This window comes from Nelusetta ayraudi, unplaced genomic scaffold (genome assembly GCF_046127955.1).
Source record: "Nelusetta ayraudi isolate G7.1 ecotype Tasmania unplaced genomic scaffold, CSIRO-AGI_Nayr_v1 ptg000163l, whole genome shotgun sequence".
Taxonomy (NCBI): domain Eukaryota; kingdom Metazoa; phylum Chordata; class Actinopteri; order Tetraodontiformes; family Monacanthidae; genus Nelusetta; species Nelusetta ayraudi.
In genome coordinates, this window is record NW_027466213.1 from 618,315 (window position 1) to 639,530 (window position 21,216).

At 46.1% G+C, this 21,216-nt stretch overlaps 3 protein-coding genes across 5 annotated transcripts in view; all 3 read right to left on the reverse strand.

Moving 5' to 3' along the window:
• Positions 1–8,686, reverse strand: part of col18a1a (collagen type XVIII alpha 1 chain a) — a 91,407-nt gene extending 82,721 nt beyond the window's left edge. For both annotated transcript variants that reach the window (XM_076014033.1, XM_076014031.1), the window contains exon 1: positions 8,683–8,686. The gene's annotated coding sequence lies outside the window, so the exon portion shown is untranslated. The remainder of the gene's footprint in view (positions 1–8,682) is intronic.
• Positions 312–17,653, reverse strand: LOC142880252 (carboxy-terminal domain RNA polymerase II polypeptide A small phosphatase 1-like). 2 transcript variants are annotated; one of them, XM_076014036.1, is made up of 7 exons: positions 17,228–17,653; positions 11,559–11,710; positions 7,048–7,149; positions 5,018–5,074; positions 3,397–3,489; positions 2,089–2,274; positions 312–1,994 (listed from the first exon to the last, which is right to left on the reverse strand). In XM_076014036.1, the coding sequence occupies exons 1-7, from the start codon at positions 17,355–17,357 to the stop codon at positions 1,866–1,868; spliced, it is 849 nt and encodes a 282-aa protein (XP_075870151.1). In that variant the 5' UTR covers positions 17,358–17,653; the 3' UTR covers positions 312–1,865. The 2 variants fall into 2 exon arrangements, with proteins under 2 accessions (XP_075870151.1, XP_075870150.1); XM_076014035.1 differs by lacking the exons at positions 11,559–11,710; positions 17,228–17,653 and adding an exon at positions 8,080–11,531.
• A 600-nt stretch (positions 17,654–18,253) lies between these two features.
• Positions 18,254–21,216, reverse strand: part of spegb (striated muscle enriched protein kinase b) — a 29,854-nt gene continuing 26,891 nt past the window's right edge. Inside the window, exons 39-41 of the mRNA XM_076014037.1 lie at positions 20,925–21,000; positions 20,687–20,836; positions 18,254–20,595 (exon numbers count right to left, since the gene is read on the reverse strand). Coding sequence (XP_075870152.1) covers positions 20,343–20,595; positions 20,687–20,836; positions 20,925–21,000 — 479 coding nt within the window. The 3' untranslated portion in view covers positions 18,254–20,342. The remainder of the gene's footprint in view (positions 20,596–20,686; positions 20,837–20,924; positions 21,001–21,216) is intronic.

Sequence of the window (21,216 nt, forward strand, 5' to 3'; positions counted from 1 at the left end):
TGTGTGATGAGCTCAGTTTTACCGTTAAAACGCTGAAAAATTCAAGAGAATTTTAAATTTTCCTTTTTCACAGAAGCTTTTCCTAAGAAAGTGGTATATTGGTTTTGAGTCCAAACAGATTAGGTGAAAAAGTTTGGCCCAAATGACAACTAAGAGGGTTGATTAATGCTCGCAATGTAAAACATAAGAGACTAGGAAGCAAAACTGAAGAGACAGAAGCTGTAATAATAACAAAGTAAGAATTCACCAACTGATGTATCTTTGCAAACTGTGTTTCCAGCTTTGTTACATTTCAAAGGAAGACAAAAATGTACTTTTTACCCAAGAACATGCTTTATTGACGCAAAGTAAAAATATCTTCTTTTTTTTTTTAATCTTAACTGTTTCAGCAGCAGTTTCAGAATTCAAAAAAACAAAACAAAAAAAAAAAAACCTTGCAAAATGTGTCAGTTGAGTCACAACATTAATACTCCTGTTCCTAACCGATACAAAAACTTAAAACATGATTTAAAAATAGGTTACGTTCCAATATCAAACCATCCGCGCGCAGCATCGTTGCTGTTTACACCTCTGCTCTGAAAAGCCTCACGCGCTCACTTTGATATGTACAAACTGGCAGCAGCAGCAGCAGCAGCAGCGTCTGAAACACATGGCACCAGTTCTTTACATGAAACCTGACACATTGATGAGGGGCAACAAGGGTTCAAGTGTGCCAACAGAAGGCATTGAGGGGCGCTGAACCGAGTCACGCTTATTCACAGCGCCCTCTAACGCGCAATACCAGTATTACACCGACCGCCAGGTTCACTCAACGGCAAAACGCGTCATGAAAAAGCGAAATAAATCCGTCTTGTTCAAAAACAACGCCAGTGTGGCTGCCGAGGATCTGGAGAGGGCGGGGTCGTTGTCTTTTAATCATTACATATAATTGAACCACATTTCACTTTGCAGTGATCTCAGTTTCAGAGACGGTGAAATCTGAACCGTCTGCCGTCTTTGGATTTGAATACAGAGCGGTGATTTTGTAAAAGTTTAAACCCACATTGAATAATGTGAATACAAATATTACTGACTGAATGCACATTGAGCCGTTAGCGGCCACGTCGGAAGATGTAGCCATGAATGCAACTGCCATGCTGAAAACCACCTCAGCTTCTCGTCGGTCCAGAAAAAAGGAAACTTTTTGTTTTACACACTTTGACCCCCGACCACTTGACAGTGACTTCCTCTGAAAACTCCACAAAACAAGACAGAATGGACGGAGATGATTAGCTGGGCGTGTTAGGATGGGGCAGCAGGGAAGCACCTGCTAAAATATATATATACATATAAATATGTATATATATATATATATATATATATATATATATGTATATACCAGGTACACCCAGGTGTTGGTTAATGAGAGTTAAGGACTGGCGGGTTCAGTCATCTGAACACCTTCACAAACGCTGCATCGACCGACGGACGCAGCTCAATTGACAAAAACGCTCTGTCTTTGCTGCCACACGCCGACAACACGCCGACAACACGCTAGCTGAGTAGCAAAAAAAAAAAAAGGTTGTACCAAAGTCAACCTTTAACAGCTCAGTAATAAAAAAAAGAAGGCAAAACTAGGAAACGTCACAATGAGATGTTGCACCAAACGGCACCGGCGGCTTATTTTTTTTTTTCTTTGTTTTTTTCAGTTTTATGCACTAAACTGAGAGATCAGAAGACTGAATGGCTGGTAGTGTTTTTGTTTTTTTCTTGCAGAGTGGTCCTGGTGCCGGTGGGACGGCCCACCGGCCTCCGTGGCCCCGCCCACCGGCCTCCGTGGCCCCGTGGCGACACCTGCTGGCGACTCTTGTCCCGCCGCTTTCCCGTTAGCTGCAAGTTCTCTGCTCTGTGAGAAAAGCGTAGACGTCGTCCGCTCGGCTCAGTCTCTCAAAGAAGGGGATGAGGTCCAGGAGCTCCGTGTCGGACGTGTCGTCGAACCAGGACACCACGGGCACCTGACAGGAAACAGGAAGCTGGTGTGAGACTTTAGACGACATCGTAGGAAAACAGACAAAAGACAGGAGATGAAAAAAAAAAACATTTACGCACGGCGTTGTCGGGATGGAAGATGTAGGAGGCTGGCGAGTTGTCGATGATGATGACCTTGTTGAGGTCGCGGCCCAGCCGGCTCAGGTCCTTGACGTAGTTCCCCCTGTGAAAGACGCACGACTCCCTGAAGAGGCGGCTCCGGAAGGCCCCCCGCTTGTCCAGCAGGTCCGACACAGGATCAGCGTACTGCAGAGGCAGCAGAGAAGGAGATGAGCTGATCTGGGATCGTTGTTTTCTGCCTGCTGCTCCTGCGGCACTGGCAATATCTTCACTGATGTTTGAAAAAGTGGCCGGAAAACTGAAACATCTGACGTGTGTGTGTGTGTGTGTGTGTGTGTGTGTGTGTGTGTGTTCTTGTCAATATGGCAAGGAGAGGACGGGAATAGTTTTTAACGAGGACATTGGTTGTGACCTGAGGACAGTTGTCTGCAAGTCAAAGACTTCAAAGTGTTGGACTGTGTGCTCCACACTTGCAGAGACGAACTGACTCACTCAAACTCAAGCTGTGCACGAACCAAAATGACCTCGGCGAGAAGCAAAGTGGCCCAAATGCAACGCAAGCCTAAAGACAGCGAGGCTAAAAAGTCTGAGGTAAATGTGAGAGGTCAAAATGTTCCGCCGGCGAGTCTTCGTCTGACAGGCCTCATAAATAGCCTGATGTGTGGCTGTTGGTGTCAAAGGTCACGCCGGGCTGCCGGTAAGTTTGATGTTTTGGAACAACTCGTGTCGCGGTGAAATCAAGTGGCAAGAACAGGAGAAACGGGAGGAGATGGGAGGAGATGGGAGGAGTGGGGAGGAGTGGGGAGGGGACGGGAGGAGATGAGAGGAGAAGGGAGGAGTGGGAGGGGACGGGAGGAGACGGGAGGAGATGGGAGGAGTGGGGACGAGACGGGAGGAGTGGGGAGGAGATGGGAGGAGAGGGGAGGAGTGGGGACGAGACGGGAGGAGTGGGGAGGAGATGGGACGAGACGGGAGGAGTGGGGAGGAGAAGGGAGGAGACGGGAGCGACGGGAGGAGACGGGAGGAGAGGGGAGGAGAGGGGAGGAGATGAGAGGAGAAGGGAGGAGAGGGGAGGGGGCGGGAGGAGAAGGGAGGAGAAGGGAGGAGAGGGGAGGGGACGAGAGGAGAGGGGAGGGGACAGGAGCAAAGGGTGGGGACGGGAGGAGAGGGGAGGAGAAGGGAGGAGAGGGGAGGGAACGAGAGGAGAGGGGAGGAGATGAGAGGAGAGGGGAGGGGACAGGAGCAAAGGGAGGAGAGGGGAGGAGAGGGGAGGAGAAGGGAGGAGATGAGAGGAGAGGGGAGTCGGACCTTGGACAAGCTGGCAGTGAAGAGAACACACTCGAACAGTTCTCCCATCCGCTGGAGGAACTGGTCCACGTGGGGCCTCTTCAACACGTACACCTGTGGGTCCGAGAGAAAGAGAGTTGAAGTTGTGATATACAGTGTTGGTGAACAGCGAACTGAAAGGTGACCAGGGTGAAAATAATGTTGCTAAAAAAAAGAAAGGCCGCGGTCCTGAAGAACCCTTCATGTTGACCCAGTGGTGTAGTCTAGGTTGTTCTAGTGCAGGGGCCTGCGGGCACCCGGTAGCCGCCAAGGACCACATGAGTCGCCCCCCCGCAGGCCTGTTCTAAGAACTGCACAACTCGGTGAACTGCGATGTCATTTTATTCTGTCGCAATTCTTTTGTAATCACACTTGTATTTATTTATATAGATTTGAAAATGACAGTATCTGAAAAATAAGATGTTGAAAATATTCTATTATTCCTGACGTCCAGAGAGGTTCCGGTGAACTCTGTAGACTCAGAGTAATAGAATTAAGGTGTTGAATATTGATATTATCTGTATCCAACCTTGGTAATTCAGTGTTGATCATTACTGAGAACTCATGACCGTGATCGGTGTATCAGAGTATCATTAATAATGATATACAACTCCAGGTTAACTGAGAATGTGTTATTCTAGGAGAGTGGAGCAAACTGGTTGCCCCTCGTATGACTTGGTTCCCATTAACGTAGCTCTCAGGTTCAGACAGGTGTCAGACAGGTCAGACAGGTTCTAGCGGCTATACTCTGATCAGCTGCTTCAAAACAACAGGAACAAGGAAAGTCTATGGCTGACTCTCAGACAGACCAGAACACGAACGGTTCTTTTAGTCACATTGCAAACAGGAAAGTGAATGATGTGTCAAAAAAAAAACCTGACACGTATCTTTGTGCATTTTTTCGTGGTTGTGCGGTAATTCAGAATCTTTCCTTGTGGTTACACGGTGTGTTGCTGCGTATCACGTAGAGTCTCCACCACTGTGTTGACGCCTCCCACTGGATGCTGGCAGCCTTGTTTCTGAACCAAGTCCTCCTGAACAGGCCTTCCCCTGGTTAGCCAGCCTATCCTGGATTACTTGAAGCAGACCCAGGCTCCTCCGACCCCCGGCAGGCAGGCAGGCAGGCAGGGATGGAGGCCACTCTGCTGACTGCAGTTACAGTCTGGCGCCTGCGGGGGAAACAGTCCCAGGCCGAGCCGGGCCGTCGGCGGCGCCGGCCACCAGGCAGAGCGCCGGATCCAGCGGGAGCCGAGTGGGATTGATGGTGTCTGATTTCCCAGAAGCCTGCCAGGGTTCCCTGATTTCATCAGGCCGTGAAAATAGCCGCCTGCTGCTGGGAGCCGTCAGCCGTCAGGGCGCGAGCACGGCGTGAAAACATCTGATCACCTTATTATTGCTCTTCTGAGACTTTCCCAGGAGCAGCTGACACGGTGGCTGTGGCTCTGCTAAACCACAGCGGCGACTCGACAAGGAATTGTCCTCCGCTTGAAATTGCGGTGAAAACCTTTTCAATGATCCACGACCTCGCACGCACTGCGCTGCTGTGACAAACATGTGAATACAACCAAAAGCAAAGGTCTGCATGCTCCTGTTGGAGACCTACCTGGTGAACTGTTCCATCAATTTCCACTGGAATGATAAAATCAGCGTTGTCGACCGGCTGTGGACACAACAGAGGAAACAGAGTGTTTTTTCCAAAATATCTTTCAAAAAAACACACATATTTTCCAATACTTCTATCCTGCAAGCCCAGCTGCTCATGTTCCTTCCCTCCATGTAATACACGCGCAACACAAAGTGACACGTCTGGTAAATATGCATGATTTATCTTGGCAGGTCGCGCACCGAAAATATCTTCTCAAGTGTTGGAATAGACACAAGCGGCGTTCTAATTCTGGCTCCTGACTGGCTGAACCATGAGCTCATGCACGCAGGACGGCCCGCTGCTGGCTGAGCATTGAGCGTCCTGGTCTGTCACTGCACATGAAGCCCAGGACAAGTTGGAAACTTCAGAAGTCATCTCATCAACTCATACTAAGTCGTATCTTGTTTGTTTTAACTTGTTTTTTAACGTGTCTTTAGGTTTTAATCTCTGCACAGCACTTTGGTCAACTTTGTTGTTTTAAAATGTGCTTTATAAATAAAATTCAAATTGAAATTCAAATTGAAATTGAAATCTTACATCGACTGGAAGTTGTCATCGAGTGTAATTGGTTTTTATAAAATGGCTTCATGGAATTTAGATGATTCTTTTTAGTTTGGTTCATTTTTTTCCCACCAGTTTAAAATCTAAATATTTGCTTTTCTGTGAGAATCTGTAATGTTCCTGTCAGTTTAATCACCATACCACTTTATTTTATTTTTTATTTTTTTTAACTTCCTCAGTAATAACAAGGTCATTGTAGATCAGTCCTTGTATATTTTCACATGTGCAGAATTTCCACCACCTCATTTGTTGCCACAGAATATAATATAATTTTTTTTTAATTCACACAATAAATATTTCACATCTTCACTCATAATGAAGACGCACAAACCCCTCCAAACCTGCCGCACTATGTTTAGTATGTATGTCAAACTAATAATACGTTTTTATTATGCGCCTTGCGTTAAAGGCAGAGTTTAGTGAGTCTGACCCTGTTTACACATAGCTCGCTGACACTCTTCAGGACCGTCTGAGACCTGAGACGGACTAAACATCACATGGCATTCATTACATAATTTGTGGTGTCAGGGGAGCCTCGACTCGCCTTCAGTGCATTGTTCACTGGGTGCTGCCTTAAAAGGCAGAAAGGGGATTTAGAGGAAGGCCGTCGGTGTGAAAGCTGTGAAACTCAATCGACCATCTTCACTTCCTGGCTTTTCATTTGGCTGCGTTCAAAATGAAAACTGTCCAGTGAGATTTAAACACATTCTCTTCACATACATATTTTTTTTTAAACCAAGACCATGTTGAAGATTAGTTATTTCCTAGTCCAAGTGCATCAGCTTCCGCTGGTAAATGAGCCCTGGCCATCGGTTAAAAATAAGTCATGTGCATCCTAAAAATATGTAAAACGCTGTCGTGCAAATCCTTGCACTATTTGTCACACCTACTTAAGCCTGGCAAGTGTAACTCCATCGGAGTTGCACCATTTTTCTTTACGTTTGCAAGGTAATTCAATAATCTTTGTCATTCATTTTGATTTCTGATAAAAAAAACTGCCAACAAAGCAGCAACTTCGCTACAACAACCAGCGATATTTACGAGCTTCCAGCCACTGCCTCGACTCTCACGACCGACTCTCGATTCTCTAAGAACACTGACTGGTTCGGTCAACCCCCCCCACCCCTCCACCCCCCTAAGAAAGCTGTCAGGGTGAAGGTGCAACTTCTCTGCACCGTTAGAAAATCAGGCCAACCGGTGCCACAAGCTGCCGTCTGTTTCCATAGGTACATATCACATGTGCTCCAAACATTATCACCCACATCATATTCAAGCCGATGGCTCTCCATCACTCACACACACACACACACACACACACACACACACACACACACACACACACACACACACACACACACACACACACACACTAACTTGTGTGTCTGCTACAGTCGCGTTCAGAAAATGGACAACATCAGCCAACTTACCTTAAAGGAACTGTGCACGAGCGTTTCATCCAAATCGATGACAACGCAGATCTTCCCAGCATCGCTGGATTCAATCTCCGGGAGCAGAGCTTTGATTGGAGCCTGAACAAAAAAAAATAAAAACCAGAGACACGTTCAACCCTTTCCCCGAGCAGACCAGATCGTATGTCTGATAGAAGAAGAGAAGTTCCAGCATGTTGTTTTATTTAGAATGTACACACTTTTCATCTGTCATCTGTGTGATCATTTGGACGTGTCCAGGTCAGACACGACACAGCTGCTGCCACAGCTGATGGAGTTAAATGTAAATAAGGCCACGCCGGTGATCCGTCCTTCAACGAGCAGCCCGACTCTCGCTGCTCGTTAATGGGAGTCTGCTGCTAAAAACGAGCTGGCACGACCTGAGGGCCCGCGTGTGGCACTGCCGCGCTGCGTGGATGCACTTGTGACCATGTGACGATAACGGCCGGGCCGGAGTCTGACACAGATTCCACGCAAACTGCCAAGCCGAGAGCTTCTGTATCTTGTTCGCCGTTGGGGCTCGGCAGTGTAAAAATAGACCACAGGTATCGACAGCGAGCGCCTTCGAGGACAGTCCCGCGTTTCTCCATCAGTTCTGGGTATTTACTTGATTATTTCGTAATTGGATATTTTGTTTGCCAACTTCCCTGGCTTAAACCGAAGGTTCCCCCACAAAGAACCCAAATGTACGCTTTTTGTTACTTTTGGACTCTTATTTACAGTTTATCTTTAGCTGCATTAGAGAAATATTTGCCTTACAAACACTTGTAGAAAAGACCCTGGGTCAGGACATGTTTAGTAGACTGGACTAAATACTGGACTTTTCGCAAATATTTGGGACGGACGCGATAAACATTGGCGGGACAGGGAAGTACAGTGGGAGTGTGAAGTACTGCATTTAACAGAACCTGTCTGATGACTTTTTGCCATCCAACTGTTTGGAATTCTTCTTGAGAGACGGCTTCAGCCCTGCTGTGCATTAACGTGTTACAAACAAAAGCTTTGAAATACCTGCTCTACCGGTGGAAGGCAGTACTCGCAGTCGCAGGACTCGTCATCGCTCTCTTCCTCTTCCTGACTTTGTTCCGGGGCTCCCTCGCCCTCCTCTGAGGCCACGCTGTGAATTATGCCTGATGGAGGAGTTTTCTCTTCTGCAGGTTCCCTCCTCCCACAGTCACTGTTCAACTCGAGGGTGCTTTGTTGTTGTTGTTGTTGTTGTTGTTGTTGTCCGCTAAGTTGTGCTTGTGACTCACTGTCATCCAGGGACAAAACAGCATCTTCGGCTTTGCTCCAACAGATTTCATTTGCTTTTCTTTCACATATCTGATGATACGAACGGTCTGTCGTCTTAAGTCCACCCAAAGCCTGCTTGATCGCCATCTCTATGCTTCTAATCTGATAGGCATAATATTCCTCAACATACGGCTCTTCGACTAAATCGACGGCGTCGTGATGACTTGCAAGCGACCAATACGGTTCCATTTCTGAACACACAAAGAGTTCATTGTCCTCAGAGTCTCCTGTGCTCTCTGATTTGGAATCAGGAAACGTGGGCTGAAAAGCACACAGGGCTGAGCTGTTTTTACAGAGAGATTCGTAGCCAGGTTCAGACACTTCATCTTCGTAAGCGTCACCTTCAACAGAGATGTCGTTTGCAAACGGCGGCCACATTTTCTCCCTGTGACCTCGGGACTGTCCAGAATCGTCTGTTTTGTGGTCGGAACTTTCCAGATCACGGCTGCAAAACAAGGAAACCTCTTCTTCTGCTTCATCACTCTCACCTTCGTTCTCTGTTAAATCTGACTCTGATTCTATGATCCAGTCATCGGGCTGTTTTTCCAATTCGCTCGCTGACTCAGATAAGGTCTCGTCTCTGAGACTTTCCTCATGCTCCTCGTTTGTATCTTCACCCGCTTGATCGGGGGCATCGTGCAAACGTGTGTCCTCGTCGATTTCTTTGCGCACATGTGTATTTTTGGCAACTTTCTGCACCTCGGAATTAATCTCCTCCAGATAAAGGCGGGCATCAATGTCTCCCCCATCAAAGCACGAGATGTAATGACGCTTTGGAGTAAAAGCGCGTCCATAGTAATCGTCTCTGTCGAACAGGTCAAAGTGATCCTCGATAAATATGTCGACGATTGGTGTTTTCTTTCTGTCCTCATTCATACCCTGTGTGTCGCTCTGCTGCAACTCCTCGTCGTCTTCAAAGGACTCCCACTGCATTTGCTCATCACCTGAATCTTCCTGAGCTCCTTTGTCTGATTCCTCAGATGAATCGGAGCACGGATCTGAAGGAATACTGCCGAGGCACGTTTTAAAGGATTTGGTTTCGACAGAGGAGCAATCGGAGGAGCCGTCTTCTTCTTCGAAGAAATCAGAGGTCCTCTCTGAGCTGCTGCTGAGCTCTGTGGTTTCATACTCTGGTTGTATTTCGTAGTGGGTTTCACTCTCTTCATCGTGATCACTGGACACGTCTGCCACATGGTAATTCTCTTGATACACCTCGCAACATTCCATTGCGACAGAAACATCTTCATCATCATCGAGATAAAAGTGAGCTGGGTTGTCAGAATGCGACGGGCTTATTGTTCCCGACTCTTCCCCAAAAGCTTCATGTTCTTCAGGCGGGTCGCTCGCTTCGTCGTCACTGCACTCACTCTGGTACGGCATCTGGTCGTCCTCGCACGGGTCGGCGTTGCAGTCCAACGAGTCCTCTGAATCAGAAACGGTAGCAGTTGTCTCAAACTCTTCACAATCTTCTGGTTCACTGTCGCAGAAGCCGTCCTGCTGATCCAAAGGCTCGTGCTGCTGTGCCTCGAGGCTCTCACTGTACTCGTCATGTATGAAATCGGGAATTTCGCACCGACCAAAAGCACAGTGGCAGGCTGCCACTTCTTCTGGCCCCGGGTCGCATTGTTGATTGCAGGGCTTACATTGCTGAGATGAGCGGAGGTGTTCGCCACAGTGTTCACAGCAGGGACCGCAGTCGGAGGTTAAGCTATGATTAGCACAGTGTCCCGGGGACTTGCAAGGTTCAAAACACTCACAGTGTTGAGCCCGCTCGTCGAAAGCTTGGCTTAACCCCGCAGTCTCAAACTGATCAACAATCTGGTCGGATTCACAAAATCCATCACCGGCGGTTGACAACCGCTCAAAGCTCTCAAAGTTTCCATCGCAGCAGCTGGATTCGGGCTCCTCTTCGTCTGCGCTGCAACTTTCCGAGAAACAGACACAAGTTTTGATTTCCCCACCGAGGACAATCTGGTCATCAAAGTCCTCTTTGATGGGTTCGGTGCTTCTCTTGGAAGGACTGGCTAAATCTTCAACCACGTTTTTTTCGGGGAGCTGGTACTGCTCAGTGAGCATAACTTTGGAGGACCGCTCCTCTTCCACGGTGGCCGGACTACACTGCTCAGAGTTTTCCAGATACATCAGGGAATCGGTTCTCAGACGGGAGTTGACTGCTCCAAGTTTTTACTCCATGAATTAGGTGCAAGTCCTCAAAGAATCAGAGTTCAAATGGCAGGCAGGTGACTGGAGGCTCCATCCACTCCGCTGGTGAGAAGAGTGACGGAGAGCAGAGTGTGTCTGGGAGAGCAGCAGCAACAGCAGCGGCACGCAACACTGACATGACAGCTTGTCACAACCAAAACTGAGACTTCCACCCCCCACCCCTCTCCCCTGCCTGGCCTGCACAGAGCAAGCGGCAACTTATTTTGGGGACTTGGAAAGATGTGACAAATAACTTCTAGAATATCAAATATCCATAAAAGGCTGAAGTCATGCATTAATCTGAAGTAGACACCTGAGAGCTTTTTCACCACTTGATCTTGGAAACGGCTGCTGCCAAAAGACAGGCTGTTTCCCAAGAATATGATCAGCCTCCCCACAGGCACTAGTTGTCCAAAAATCAGCACTATATATGTCATTGTAGACTAGGAAATCCTGTTAGCGCAAGAAAATGGCTTCTTCTTTTTTTTCAAATCCAAACAAGCTTTACCCAAAAATCTTACTAATAATTGGAGTATTATTCAATAACTGATCATCATCCATGCGCTAAAATTAAACCCTTGAGACTCCGGAAAATGTTAAGGGGCTACATGACCCCTGCTTTTAATCTCTCCTGAAACCCAAACGGTGTTTTGCCGTGAGCCAAACAGACAGTGATGTGGCTGCCGTGTGACAGTAATAGTGATTGGACAGTACGACGTCAGGAACATCTCCATAACATACACAGTCACACAGCCTTCCAATCATATCCAAGAATGCTGATTGATGACAAGAACACTGAGCACTTTTGAATACTGCCGTGCAATATTTCCCAGCGCGGTGTCGATGTTCATGTAAACATGAAACGGTTCCGACTCAGAAACATGCATTTTGGCGAATCACATGGCAGCCAATCACGATGCTCAGAGAGAGGGAGAAAGAGACAGGTTTCCACACGAGAGAGATGGAAGACAGATTGGACGTTGGAGGAAACCTACTTTTGGCAAACTCCCATTTCTTTCTATCACGAGGGGTGTGTCACTATTTGCCGGGGGCGGAGGCTCCAACTCCTGGTTGCACAGGCAGCAGAAGAGACTGTGCAGGAGCCCTCGACTCCTTGGCTTCCGTGACCCAGAGAAGTGGACGTCACCTGGAACACAGTAGACAATCCCATTGTGACATTCCAGAGAAGTGCTGGTAATTCTTCATCGTCACTATTTAATGACTTTTCCCTGAAGACCATCCTCCAGGAAGGGATGAGAACTAAATATATGAAATCCCTGAAAGCTCTTATCAGTCTACATTTTGGAACAGCTGTGAAATGTTCTTTATCGTCTGTGTCGCTCATCACTCTGCAACAAATCAACAAGCTATTGTACCAGGGTTCAGCTGCCGTGGCAGCACTGAATCTTTGGCACTGGTGCGAAAAGGGATCCAGTGTATCTGATGTGCACACGGCTGTGGTCTGTCAGCCCCCCTGCTGTGAACCATCACGTTGTGCACCGCTTCCACACGCTTATTTTAGTTGTCCAGCCAAAGGTTAGAAGACATTGCATAACAAAGTCTAGGTGTTCGTTTCCACCCTCAAAATAGTCAGGTGAAGACACCGCATGACTGCAGTCACTTCCAGTCTGTGTTCTGTTGTCCAAATGCCAACAATTAGACAGTCTAGAGCTTTAAAATAACTCCTTGATTTGAAACCGTTCTCCTGCAGCCAATTTACCCGTTCACCTGTACTGGACTCCAATCAGGTGGGTTTTCAAAGGTCCTTGGAGTCTATGACCAACAGAAAACTGCCATAAAAGGTGCATTCAGGAGGCTCTTCGGTGTCCTACATGTGGTCCAGTACACAACTATTGGCACAGGCAGGTGGCAGAAAACATCTCATCAACAGAGGCCGAGTGATGAAAGTCAGCCTTCTCAGGGAAAGGAGAAAACCGCGGGTGGCAGATTAGCGGTGCCCCGGGGACCAGTCAGAGCTGTCAGCTGAAGTGTTAGCGTGCCACTCAGACCGCACTACATCTGATGCCTCAGCGTGGAGCACATGGCAAAGCTCTCAGCCTGTTTTGGGTGCAAACGTGCATGGATTGCCAAAGTAGCACGAGGCAGCAACCATTTAAAGCAGGCCTTGTCACACACGGGCCTCTATTTAATCATCAATATCAACTTAAATAAGACATAAAACTCAAATAAAATGTTGTCCCGTATTTTACTATTGATGATTTTCATTTATGATGTTGGACTAAATTTTTGGACTGACCTGCACTATAACGACAGGTCGACAAATTTGTGTGGTTTTAGGATCCAAACCCAATAACAATTCAATGTGAAATCAGCAGAGAGAAACATCAACTCAAATCAACCCATAATAACCCAAATTACAAGCACAAGAAAAGTCAAGGATAAAAATGAAGAAAATGAAATGACCCAGGTCAGACAGTAGGCAGCGGTACCAGTGGGTCCATTAGTGAGACACCTGCGGCCCGTTAAGCTTTCTAATCCAGCTCGCCAAAGTTGAAGAAATGATATTAATAGTCGGCGAGTCATAAAATAGCTGTATTTCATCCATTTTTCAGTGTTTTCAGAGTCATTTCAATAAAGAGCTACATGCGGTGGGGCTTCATTAAAGCACATGATTTCTCCCATGCTATATTTATTTCTCCTATGAGGTGGTTCACCAAAACACTCCATCCATCTGCTGCTGCTCCGGCCCCTCTGTCAAAATGTAGAACCCACTGTGGCCCCACCAGTCAAAAGGTTTGCCCACCCTGGTACCTTCAATCCCACAGCACCTGATGGTTGCAAGTAGTATTTGCAACACGTGCAACCTCAAAGTGGACCCAGCAACAAAAAAAAAGGAAGGCTCAGCAAGAAAAAAAAAAAATAAAAAAAAATCAACTCCCTAATCGGCTGCGTTTCAGACTTGAGCCCTGCACAAAGTCTGACCTACTTCTTCAGGCGCGATCCACACTGGCTTCTGGCCTGCTGACCGCTTTCATCGAGTGGAGGCCGAAAGTGCATCAACCCACTGGGGAGTAAGAGCCGCAGCCCGGCTCGCTGGTGTCGGACCTCGCTGCCTCTGCAACACGTGTGAGGGAACTGGGCAGGTGAGGCTGGTGGAGCTGGAGAAAACATCACCATTACCGCGTTCCTGACGCTGCTCATCAGCGAGCCGGGAATAGACTCGGCGGCGGACCCGCCGGTGACATTTTGTGTGTAGGTTGAGGTGATGCACGCACCATCAAGGCCATTAGCAGGTAATAAGCGAGGGCTGTTATTTTCCAAAACACACATATACACACACACACATGCGTAGCCGTGAGCAGCCGATATGCAATTACTCTGCAGTTTGGAGCATGCGTAGGAAAAAAATAAAAGAAGTTAATTAATGCAGTGACAGACACCGTAGACTCTGCGACATACTGTCATTCTGCAAGCGTCCCAACCATGTGCATGCCGCGAATGCCAACATATACACAATCTCATGCTGCACATGCATTGACAGCTGGCACATGATAGAATGAGTTCAGAAGCAAAAAAAAAAAAAAAAAAAGACGGGTCACGAAGTGCAAAATAGTGAGTTTGAATTTTTAGTTTCAGTTAAACTACGGGACGCGAGTCAACCATGTGGAAAATGATGGGTTAAAATATCAACAGAAACTATTTGCACTTTACAGAGAAAGATCCTAGGTTAACCTTGACAGGGTTGCTATTCCCCCAGTTTCAACTTTTACACTCTTGGCAAACTGTCACCCCTGAACCCAACGAAACCAGCTGCATTTCGTGGTATCAAAATCAAAATCAAAATCAATATCAATAACAAAAAACATGACCCACAAAGCCGGCCCGCTGGCGCTGGCTATTTAGTTCTAAATAATCCTCCCGCAGGGACGCGAGGCCCGACAGCTGCAAACACCCACACGTGAAGCTCTGAGTAGTACGGTGACCGCAACAAATTGGGGCCACACAGATTCCAGTCCGAATCTGCACGTATACAACTACTCTGGGTACGACTACTAATACTGCAAATACATGGAGTTCATAGAAATCTTGAAGCTGGATATGTAACACACACACACACACACACACATACATATATATATATATATATATATATATATATACATAGAGAGAGAGAGAGAGAGAGAGAGAGACAGGCACACACACACACACTACCAGTCAAAAGTCTAGACACACTTTCTCATGCATTTTTTTTTTTTTATCTTTACAGCTTTCTACACTGTAGATGGACACTGACTGAAGACATCAAATATATGAGCAGGTGGCTATTTGGAAGAATTTCAATATAAAGCATGTTTAAGTTGTTTTACAATTTTATCGTTTCCTCCATAATTCCATGTGTGTTGACACGTAGTTTTGGTGCCTTCGGTGACAAAATGCAATGTCAATAGTCATGAGAATGAAAGAAAAAGCGTAAGGTCAAAGATGACTCGTTGAAGGTCGCACGGTGGAGTGACCCAGTCAAAAAGTCTGGATCGCTAACGGCCCGCATTTCTGTCTCTTCTGAACAAAAACATCAATCAGTTTCGGTGTCCGGGGTTGGCAGTGCTTCTAAATTTGTAAACGTCAAAGTGTGTAAACCTCGACGCGACCTGACCTAACTCCCGCTCGTCCAATAGGAAGCTGCCACACTAGTTTGCCCCGCACTGTGTAAAGCGAGTTGTTACATTGTAACAGAGTATCGGGTGTCCGAGTGGGGAGAAAGTCGGTCACGGGACGCCTGCTTTCCCTGCGTTTGGATAGGAATAGAAGCTGAGGCGCGGCCCCGTTCGCAGAAGCCTCGCAGTCGCAGGTAAACTCGCTTTCAGCTCAGTGGGCCGGAACACCCGCGGCCGCGGTGCAAGGTCGTTGCTGCCCCTGCTAGAAATGCTGCAACCTCATTATCAGTCAGTTTGTTTACGTGCACCTTAGCTAATCAGAGTATTGCCTTACTCCGATTATAATCACAGTTTAAAAATGCTTGTAAACACCTTCCTCAAAGTCAGAGTCTGGCGAGCTCTCCGGGTTTTCAGAACTCGAGAAACCAGGATTATTCGTTCATACTCCAATTACTCCTGGCGTGGACACAGAGAACATCAATTTGCCTTCGACCGGGAGGTAGAATGAGATGATGAGCACATTGGGTGCCAACACAATTATTGCAAAAAAACAACTTGGTAACTATATAACTTATTTGTTTATTATATAAAACACAACTAAATGTCAAGACTGTTTATTGTGCAAAAAAATAGTGTGGCCCGCATGGCGTAAAATGAGAGTACAGCGCCGCCTAATGTTGTGGAGGCAGACACCAATATGAATTTACCTAAAAATAAAACAAAAAGAAGATAATCTCTCTCTCTCTCACATGCACACTCGTTTTTTTTTTTTTGTTTTTTTTTTAATGAAATCACAGATTTATGAGCTGGAGATAGTTCAAATTATATAATGCATTACCTAACTTTGCTATGTATTATGGGAGACGAGACGCAACGCGTCGTTAAACCTAATCCTGCAACCACGTTCAGCAGAACCCGACACGACGCAGCAGGCCAAAATTCAAATCAAAATTCAGATTCAAATTGATTTCTGTAGCCAAAGTGCTTTCCAACAAAAAGGGGGGGGGGGGGGGGTGGCACTCTTGGACTGCATATGTGCATTTTTCATTTGGCTCGGGCTGAGCTGCAAATATTCAGCACAGCAGTAAATGGAGTGGTTGGGAGCTACGGGATCGAGTCTGCGGGACAATGGAGTTTTCTGAAGCGGAGGAGCTCGTCGTGCTCTCAGCTATGCAGCAGCGACGTCTGAAAGCAGAGAAGGGCAGGCAACAGAGCAGCTCCCTCTGTCCTTCCACCGCGGCCCCTCGCGGCCCCTCGCTCCCGGACAGCTGCCATGCTGAGGGGCATCTGGACTCTTTGGGACAGGAAGCCGGGCTTGAGTTGAGATGGCGTGCACGCGGTAAAGCGGGCGGTGCTGCCACCTTGGGGATGAATTAAAAAAAAAACAAAAAAAACGGAACGTGTCCGTCCAGCTTTCTTAGCGGTGGACAAACTTGATGCCCACAGAGCACCGACGTCTGGTTGCAGAAGGCGGACCTTATTTGAACAGTCAGTGTTGATGACTGCACTGCTGTGTTATCGAGTTTTTTTGTTTTTGAAAGCCACATCTGCTTGACGTGTGTCGTTGTGAGGCTGGACACGCAGTCCAACAAACACACAATAACACAACAAACGGGGAGCTGTCGAAATGACCACGCCCACACCGGAGCCCCACACAATCTGTTTGTCTGTGCGGCGTTCATTCATCCACGTGCCTGATTAATTCCAAATCTAGGTATTACCCTAAATTCGGTCTAGTTTAAAAAATAATATTCAGAATATTCTCTTTTTTTTTTTCTTTTTTTTTTTTTTTTTAAATCTGTGATTTAACAAGGGCCCGTTTACAACAACAACAACAACAACAACAACACACCTTCCCCCAGTCTGATTTCCAGCTGCGTCTTTTCCTGACTTTAGTTTACAACCGCGCAAGTAAACGGACACACGAGGGCGACCGGAAGTGGACGGACGATACAGTCGAGGATGAGCCGTACCTCTCGCGCGCCCCTGCACGCTGCCGTGTGTCTCGCGCAGGAAAGTTCAGTGGAAACTTCTCGACGCGCACTCACCTTCTCCTTCTACTTCTTCTTCCTCCTCCTCATCTTCCTCCTCCTCTTCCTCCTCTTCGGCAGCGCGACTCGCCCTTTTCTTCTCATCGTCTCTGGTGACTTGCGTGATTATCGACGACGAATGGTCCATTACATGCGTCACTCAAACACTAGTAGGAAGCTGTCGCCGTTCAAGTTACTTGCAAGGCTTCGGACCAAAAAAAAAAAAAAAAAAGGAACAAGGAAGGGGGATGAAAACTCGACAATTAGTTATGTTACGCCACTCCCCGTCCACAGACAACCGTACAGACGGTAAAACTTAACAACCAGTCTATTGGGATGCCTAATAATACATCCATGTATTTAAAGAAGTCCTTTAAAGTGCTAAATTAAGTGTCTAAAAGAGTTGTTAAGTTGGGTAGCTGAACTTCATCCATTTGGCCAGGAGAAACACGGGTGTGGACGGTTTCAAGGGAGCCCATTGGAAGAGGCTGTCAGTGGGAATTTCGCTCCACGCTTTGCTAGTTTGCGGATGTTGTTTTGAACGTTTAGCGAGATTGTGAGGCTTTTTAGTTTCGTAAATATTACCTGCGTAAATAAAGCGTAAGTCACGCAGTACTCATGGCTTGAAAAGTTTGTTTTCAATGCCTTATTTTTTATTTTTTTTTTATTCTAACAGGATGTACGTTTTCTTGTCAACATCGGAACTTTTCGCGAGTCCCCCAGTCCTGACGTCGTCGGACAGTTTGCCGGCAAACGGGGCAGCCTTGAAACCGGCAGAGAGAAAGCGGAAGTTAGGGACCGTCCGTAAATAGCACACAGAGAGGAACGCGTGAAAGTAGATGTGAAATATCGCAAATACAATGTGAAATATGACTCTAAATAGATCACATTTACTAAAACTGTGTTTGACAAATGTTATTAAATTGCCTTTTTCCCCGCGGCGAGCTGTGATACAGCCGATGGGAAGTGTAGTGAAAGGCCACAGATGTATTTTTATTTTATTTTTCAATTAGAAACAGAGGGGGGGAAAAAAATAATGCACAGTATTAATATATTCACTTTATTTTTCAGAACTTTAACAGCTGTCATGCTTTTCCATGCCAGACTAGAATTGTCCACTGAACAAAAAGCAGAAGCTTTAACAAAAAACAGTCACTCAATAAATAAACAGATTGCAAAATGCACACAAAGCATTCACATTCAGTTGAGCAAAACATTTTCATTATTCTTTGTTTTTGTGTTTTTTTAAAACCTTATTTGTATTTGATTTTACACTATCAAAGATAATGGTACTGAATATTGCACGTACAGCTTCACTTAATTGCAACATCATCATTCTCATGCTAATCCTGCATGTTATCATTCAAGTTCATTTCAAACGTTCAAAACAGCTTAAACTTGTCTTGACAACAACAAAAAATAAAATGTAGATAAAGCCTCCCTCATTTGTCAATCAGTACAAAGACACAGCATCAGTAACTTCAGAATTACCAACAATCTGCCAGTAATTTTAAATAGCTCTTTATGTTGACACTTAATGAAGCCAACTCTCAGCGTCTGATTGTGCTTTCCTGTCTTAGCTTGATAATGACGCCGTAAATGGTCGAGAGAGAAAAGAAGTGAGTCAAAGTTCAACAACGCTCGCCAGAAGGTGGATTTTCCTTCTCGAGACTGCGTACTATGAAAGAAACAATATCATCCCTAAACCAGCGAAACAAGGGCATTTACTACGTTACTGATAGAAACATATGTACTTACATTTGACTCAACTTGGATCACACACACTGGTGGAGGTGGCTGTAATTTTCTTTGAATTTCCCTTAGTGCTGTTAGAAAGGCCAATTGAGTGTTTCACCTGTGGGCTTTGAAAAGAAAGATGCACTTGACTTTCTCAAGATGTGAATAAATTGTATATTCATAGTCATTGATAATGTTTCACATGCCAATTAAACAATTTAAGATCAATCTATTTATATATGTTAAAAAAAAAAAGTTTCTGCCAAATAAAAAAAAAATGGGGGAAAAAAATAAAAGCATTAGCTATTAGCCATTCAGTATTACAGCCAAACTAGCAGATCCTAACACATCTCAACTGAAACTCCACTCTCAGCAGACGTTGAAGACTTTCTGAAAATAATTTATGCTGGGCACATGGATAACAGGCACAAGGAGGCACCTCAGTGTCGGCGCTCTGTAAAGCATCACGGCCTACTGTTGAACCTGAGGCCAAAACTTGCGTGTGCGTGTTGGGGTTAAGAGCACAACGGCTGTAAGAGTGACAGATCTCTCTTTGGGTGAAATATCTCCCGAACGACCTTATGTAGCCTTATCTCTGCTGTAAGGATGAGGAACCGTCTCAGCTCTGGACATTGGGGCAAATAAAAATGTGTATTTTCTAGTAGCCCTTGTAGAGAATCTCCCCACTCAGTGTCGTCCAAATGTCACAGACACACACAGAAGATGCACCTGAACTGCTACAGTCTCCATGGAGATGCTACAGGAGTATAAAAACGCAGGTGCTGTAGCAGAAACAATACCGCCGCCCCACATAATCTGGATGCCTATTGTGAAGAACTACGAGCAGAGTTTTACACTGGCTTTAGTCAAGGACACAATTAGACTTTGTAGAATAATCCTTGAATCAAAAGTGTGTTAGAAAGTTAAAGGTGTTGCGTCTGTTTTATGCAGTGGTGTTTAGTTCCGGAATCTAGGTTAGCTTTCATGAAAAGTTTTTTTTTTTTCAGTCACTTTTAGGCCTTTCATGGTTATCAGTTCAATTTCCACACTATACACTGCAGTTGACGTAAAGAAAGGAAGTCAGTCCAGTTAATCCAAAATGTATATAAAGTTATAAACCTTGAGGTACTGGCTGTGGGACGACGTCTTGTCTCCACTATATAAAAAAGGAAGAAGAAAAAATGCAAGCAGGCTCTTGCAACTAAGAGTTTCCTTCGGTGCGAAAGAATTCTCTTTCAAAGCCAAGAAAAAAAGAAAAATAAATCTCAGTTGATCGCAGCCAGTGCTGGTTTCTTGAGGTTTTTATTCAGCTGCTGTGCCCATTCAAACCTGAAGGGGCCGCCACACGCCTCGGCCCGCAAGTCTTGTCTGAAAGCCCCTCCCCCGCACGCCGCTGTCACTGGGTGACCGGTGCGAAAGGCGGCACCGTCGTCACACTGACGGGGCTGGTGGGCGTCTGCGGCGAGCTCTGGTAGGACCGCAGCAGAACTTTGTGCTTGGTGGCCAAGTCCTCCCGCCGGCGCTGCTGCTCGGCCAGGTATTCCTTGAGATGGGTTGTTGTGAAGGTGAGGGTCTGCCGACGGAGGCGCATCAGGTAGGCGTCCTGGAGCCAGGAGTTACTGAAGCAGTCCTTGATGGAAGGGCGGGCCCTGAGGAGGAAGAGACATCAAGCACTCAGAGGATTTGCAGACTCAAAGTGGCCCACGTGTAAACAAAAAACAAAACACAAGTTCGTCTCACCAGGGGTAGCTACAGAGGACCTTTTTAAGAAACATAGAGGCACTTTGGGACACATTCTGGTAGAGTTTAGAGAGGTCAAACTTTGCCGCCTGGATCCGGGCTTCAGTCTCCTGAGGATTTGTCTCGGTGAAAGGCAACCTGCCGCTTAACCTGCAGAGGTTCATCAAAAAGACAGAAACCACTCACGGTTAAATCTAGCAACCTTCATCAGGGTCAGAGGTCCTAAAGCAGAACTTACATGATGAAGGTCAGGACACCTACACTCCAGATGTCGGCTGGAGGGCCGACAACGTCTCCTTTCAACATCTCCGGAGCTGCACCAAGAAAGAAGGAATAAAAATAAAGTGGTTCAATGCTACTCATTTTAAAGCCGCAGCCTTTTTCCTGGAAGACACAGACTTTAAAATGATTTATTAAGTGTTTTTTTTTTTTTTTTATTTGAAATGAATATCGAAATGTGTGGTCTCGGCTCAAAAGCTTCTAATTTCTGTCTGCGTTACTGTTAAAGTCAAACAGAAACTGCAGCAGAC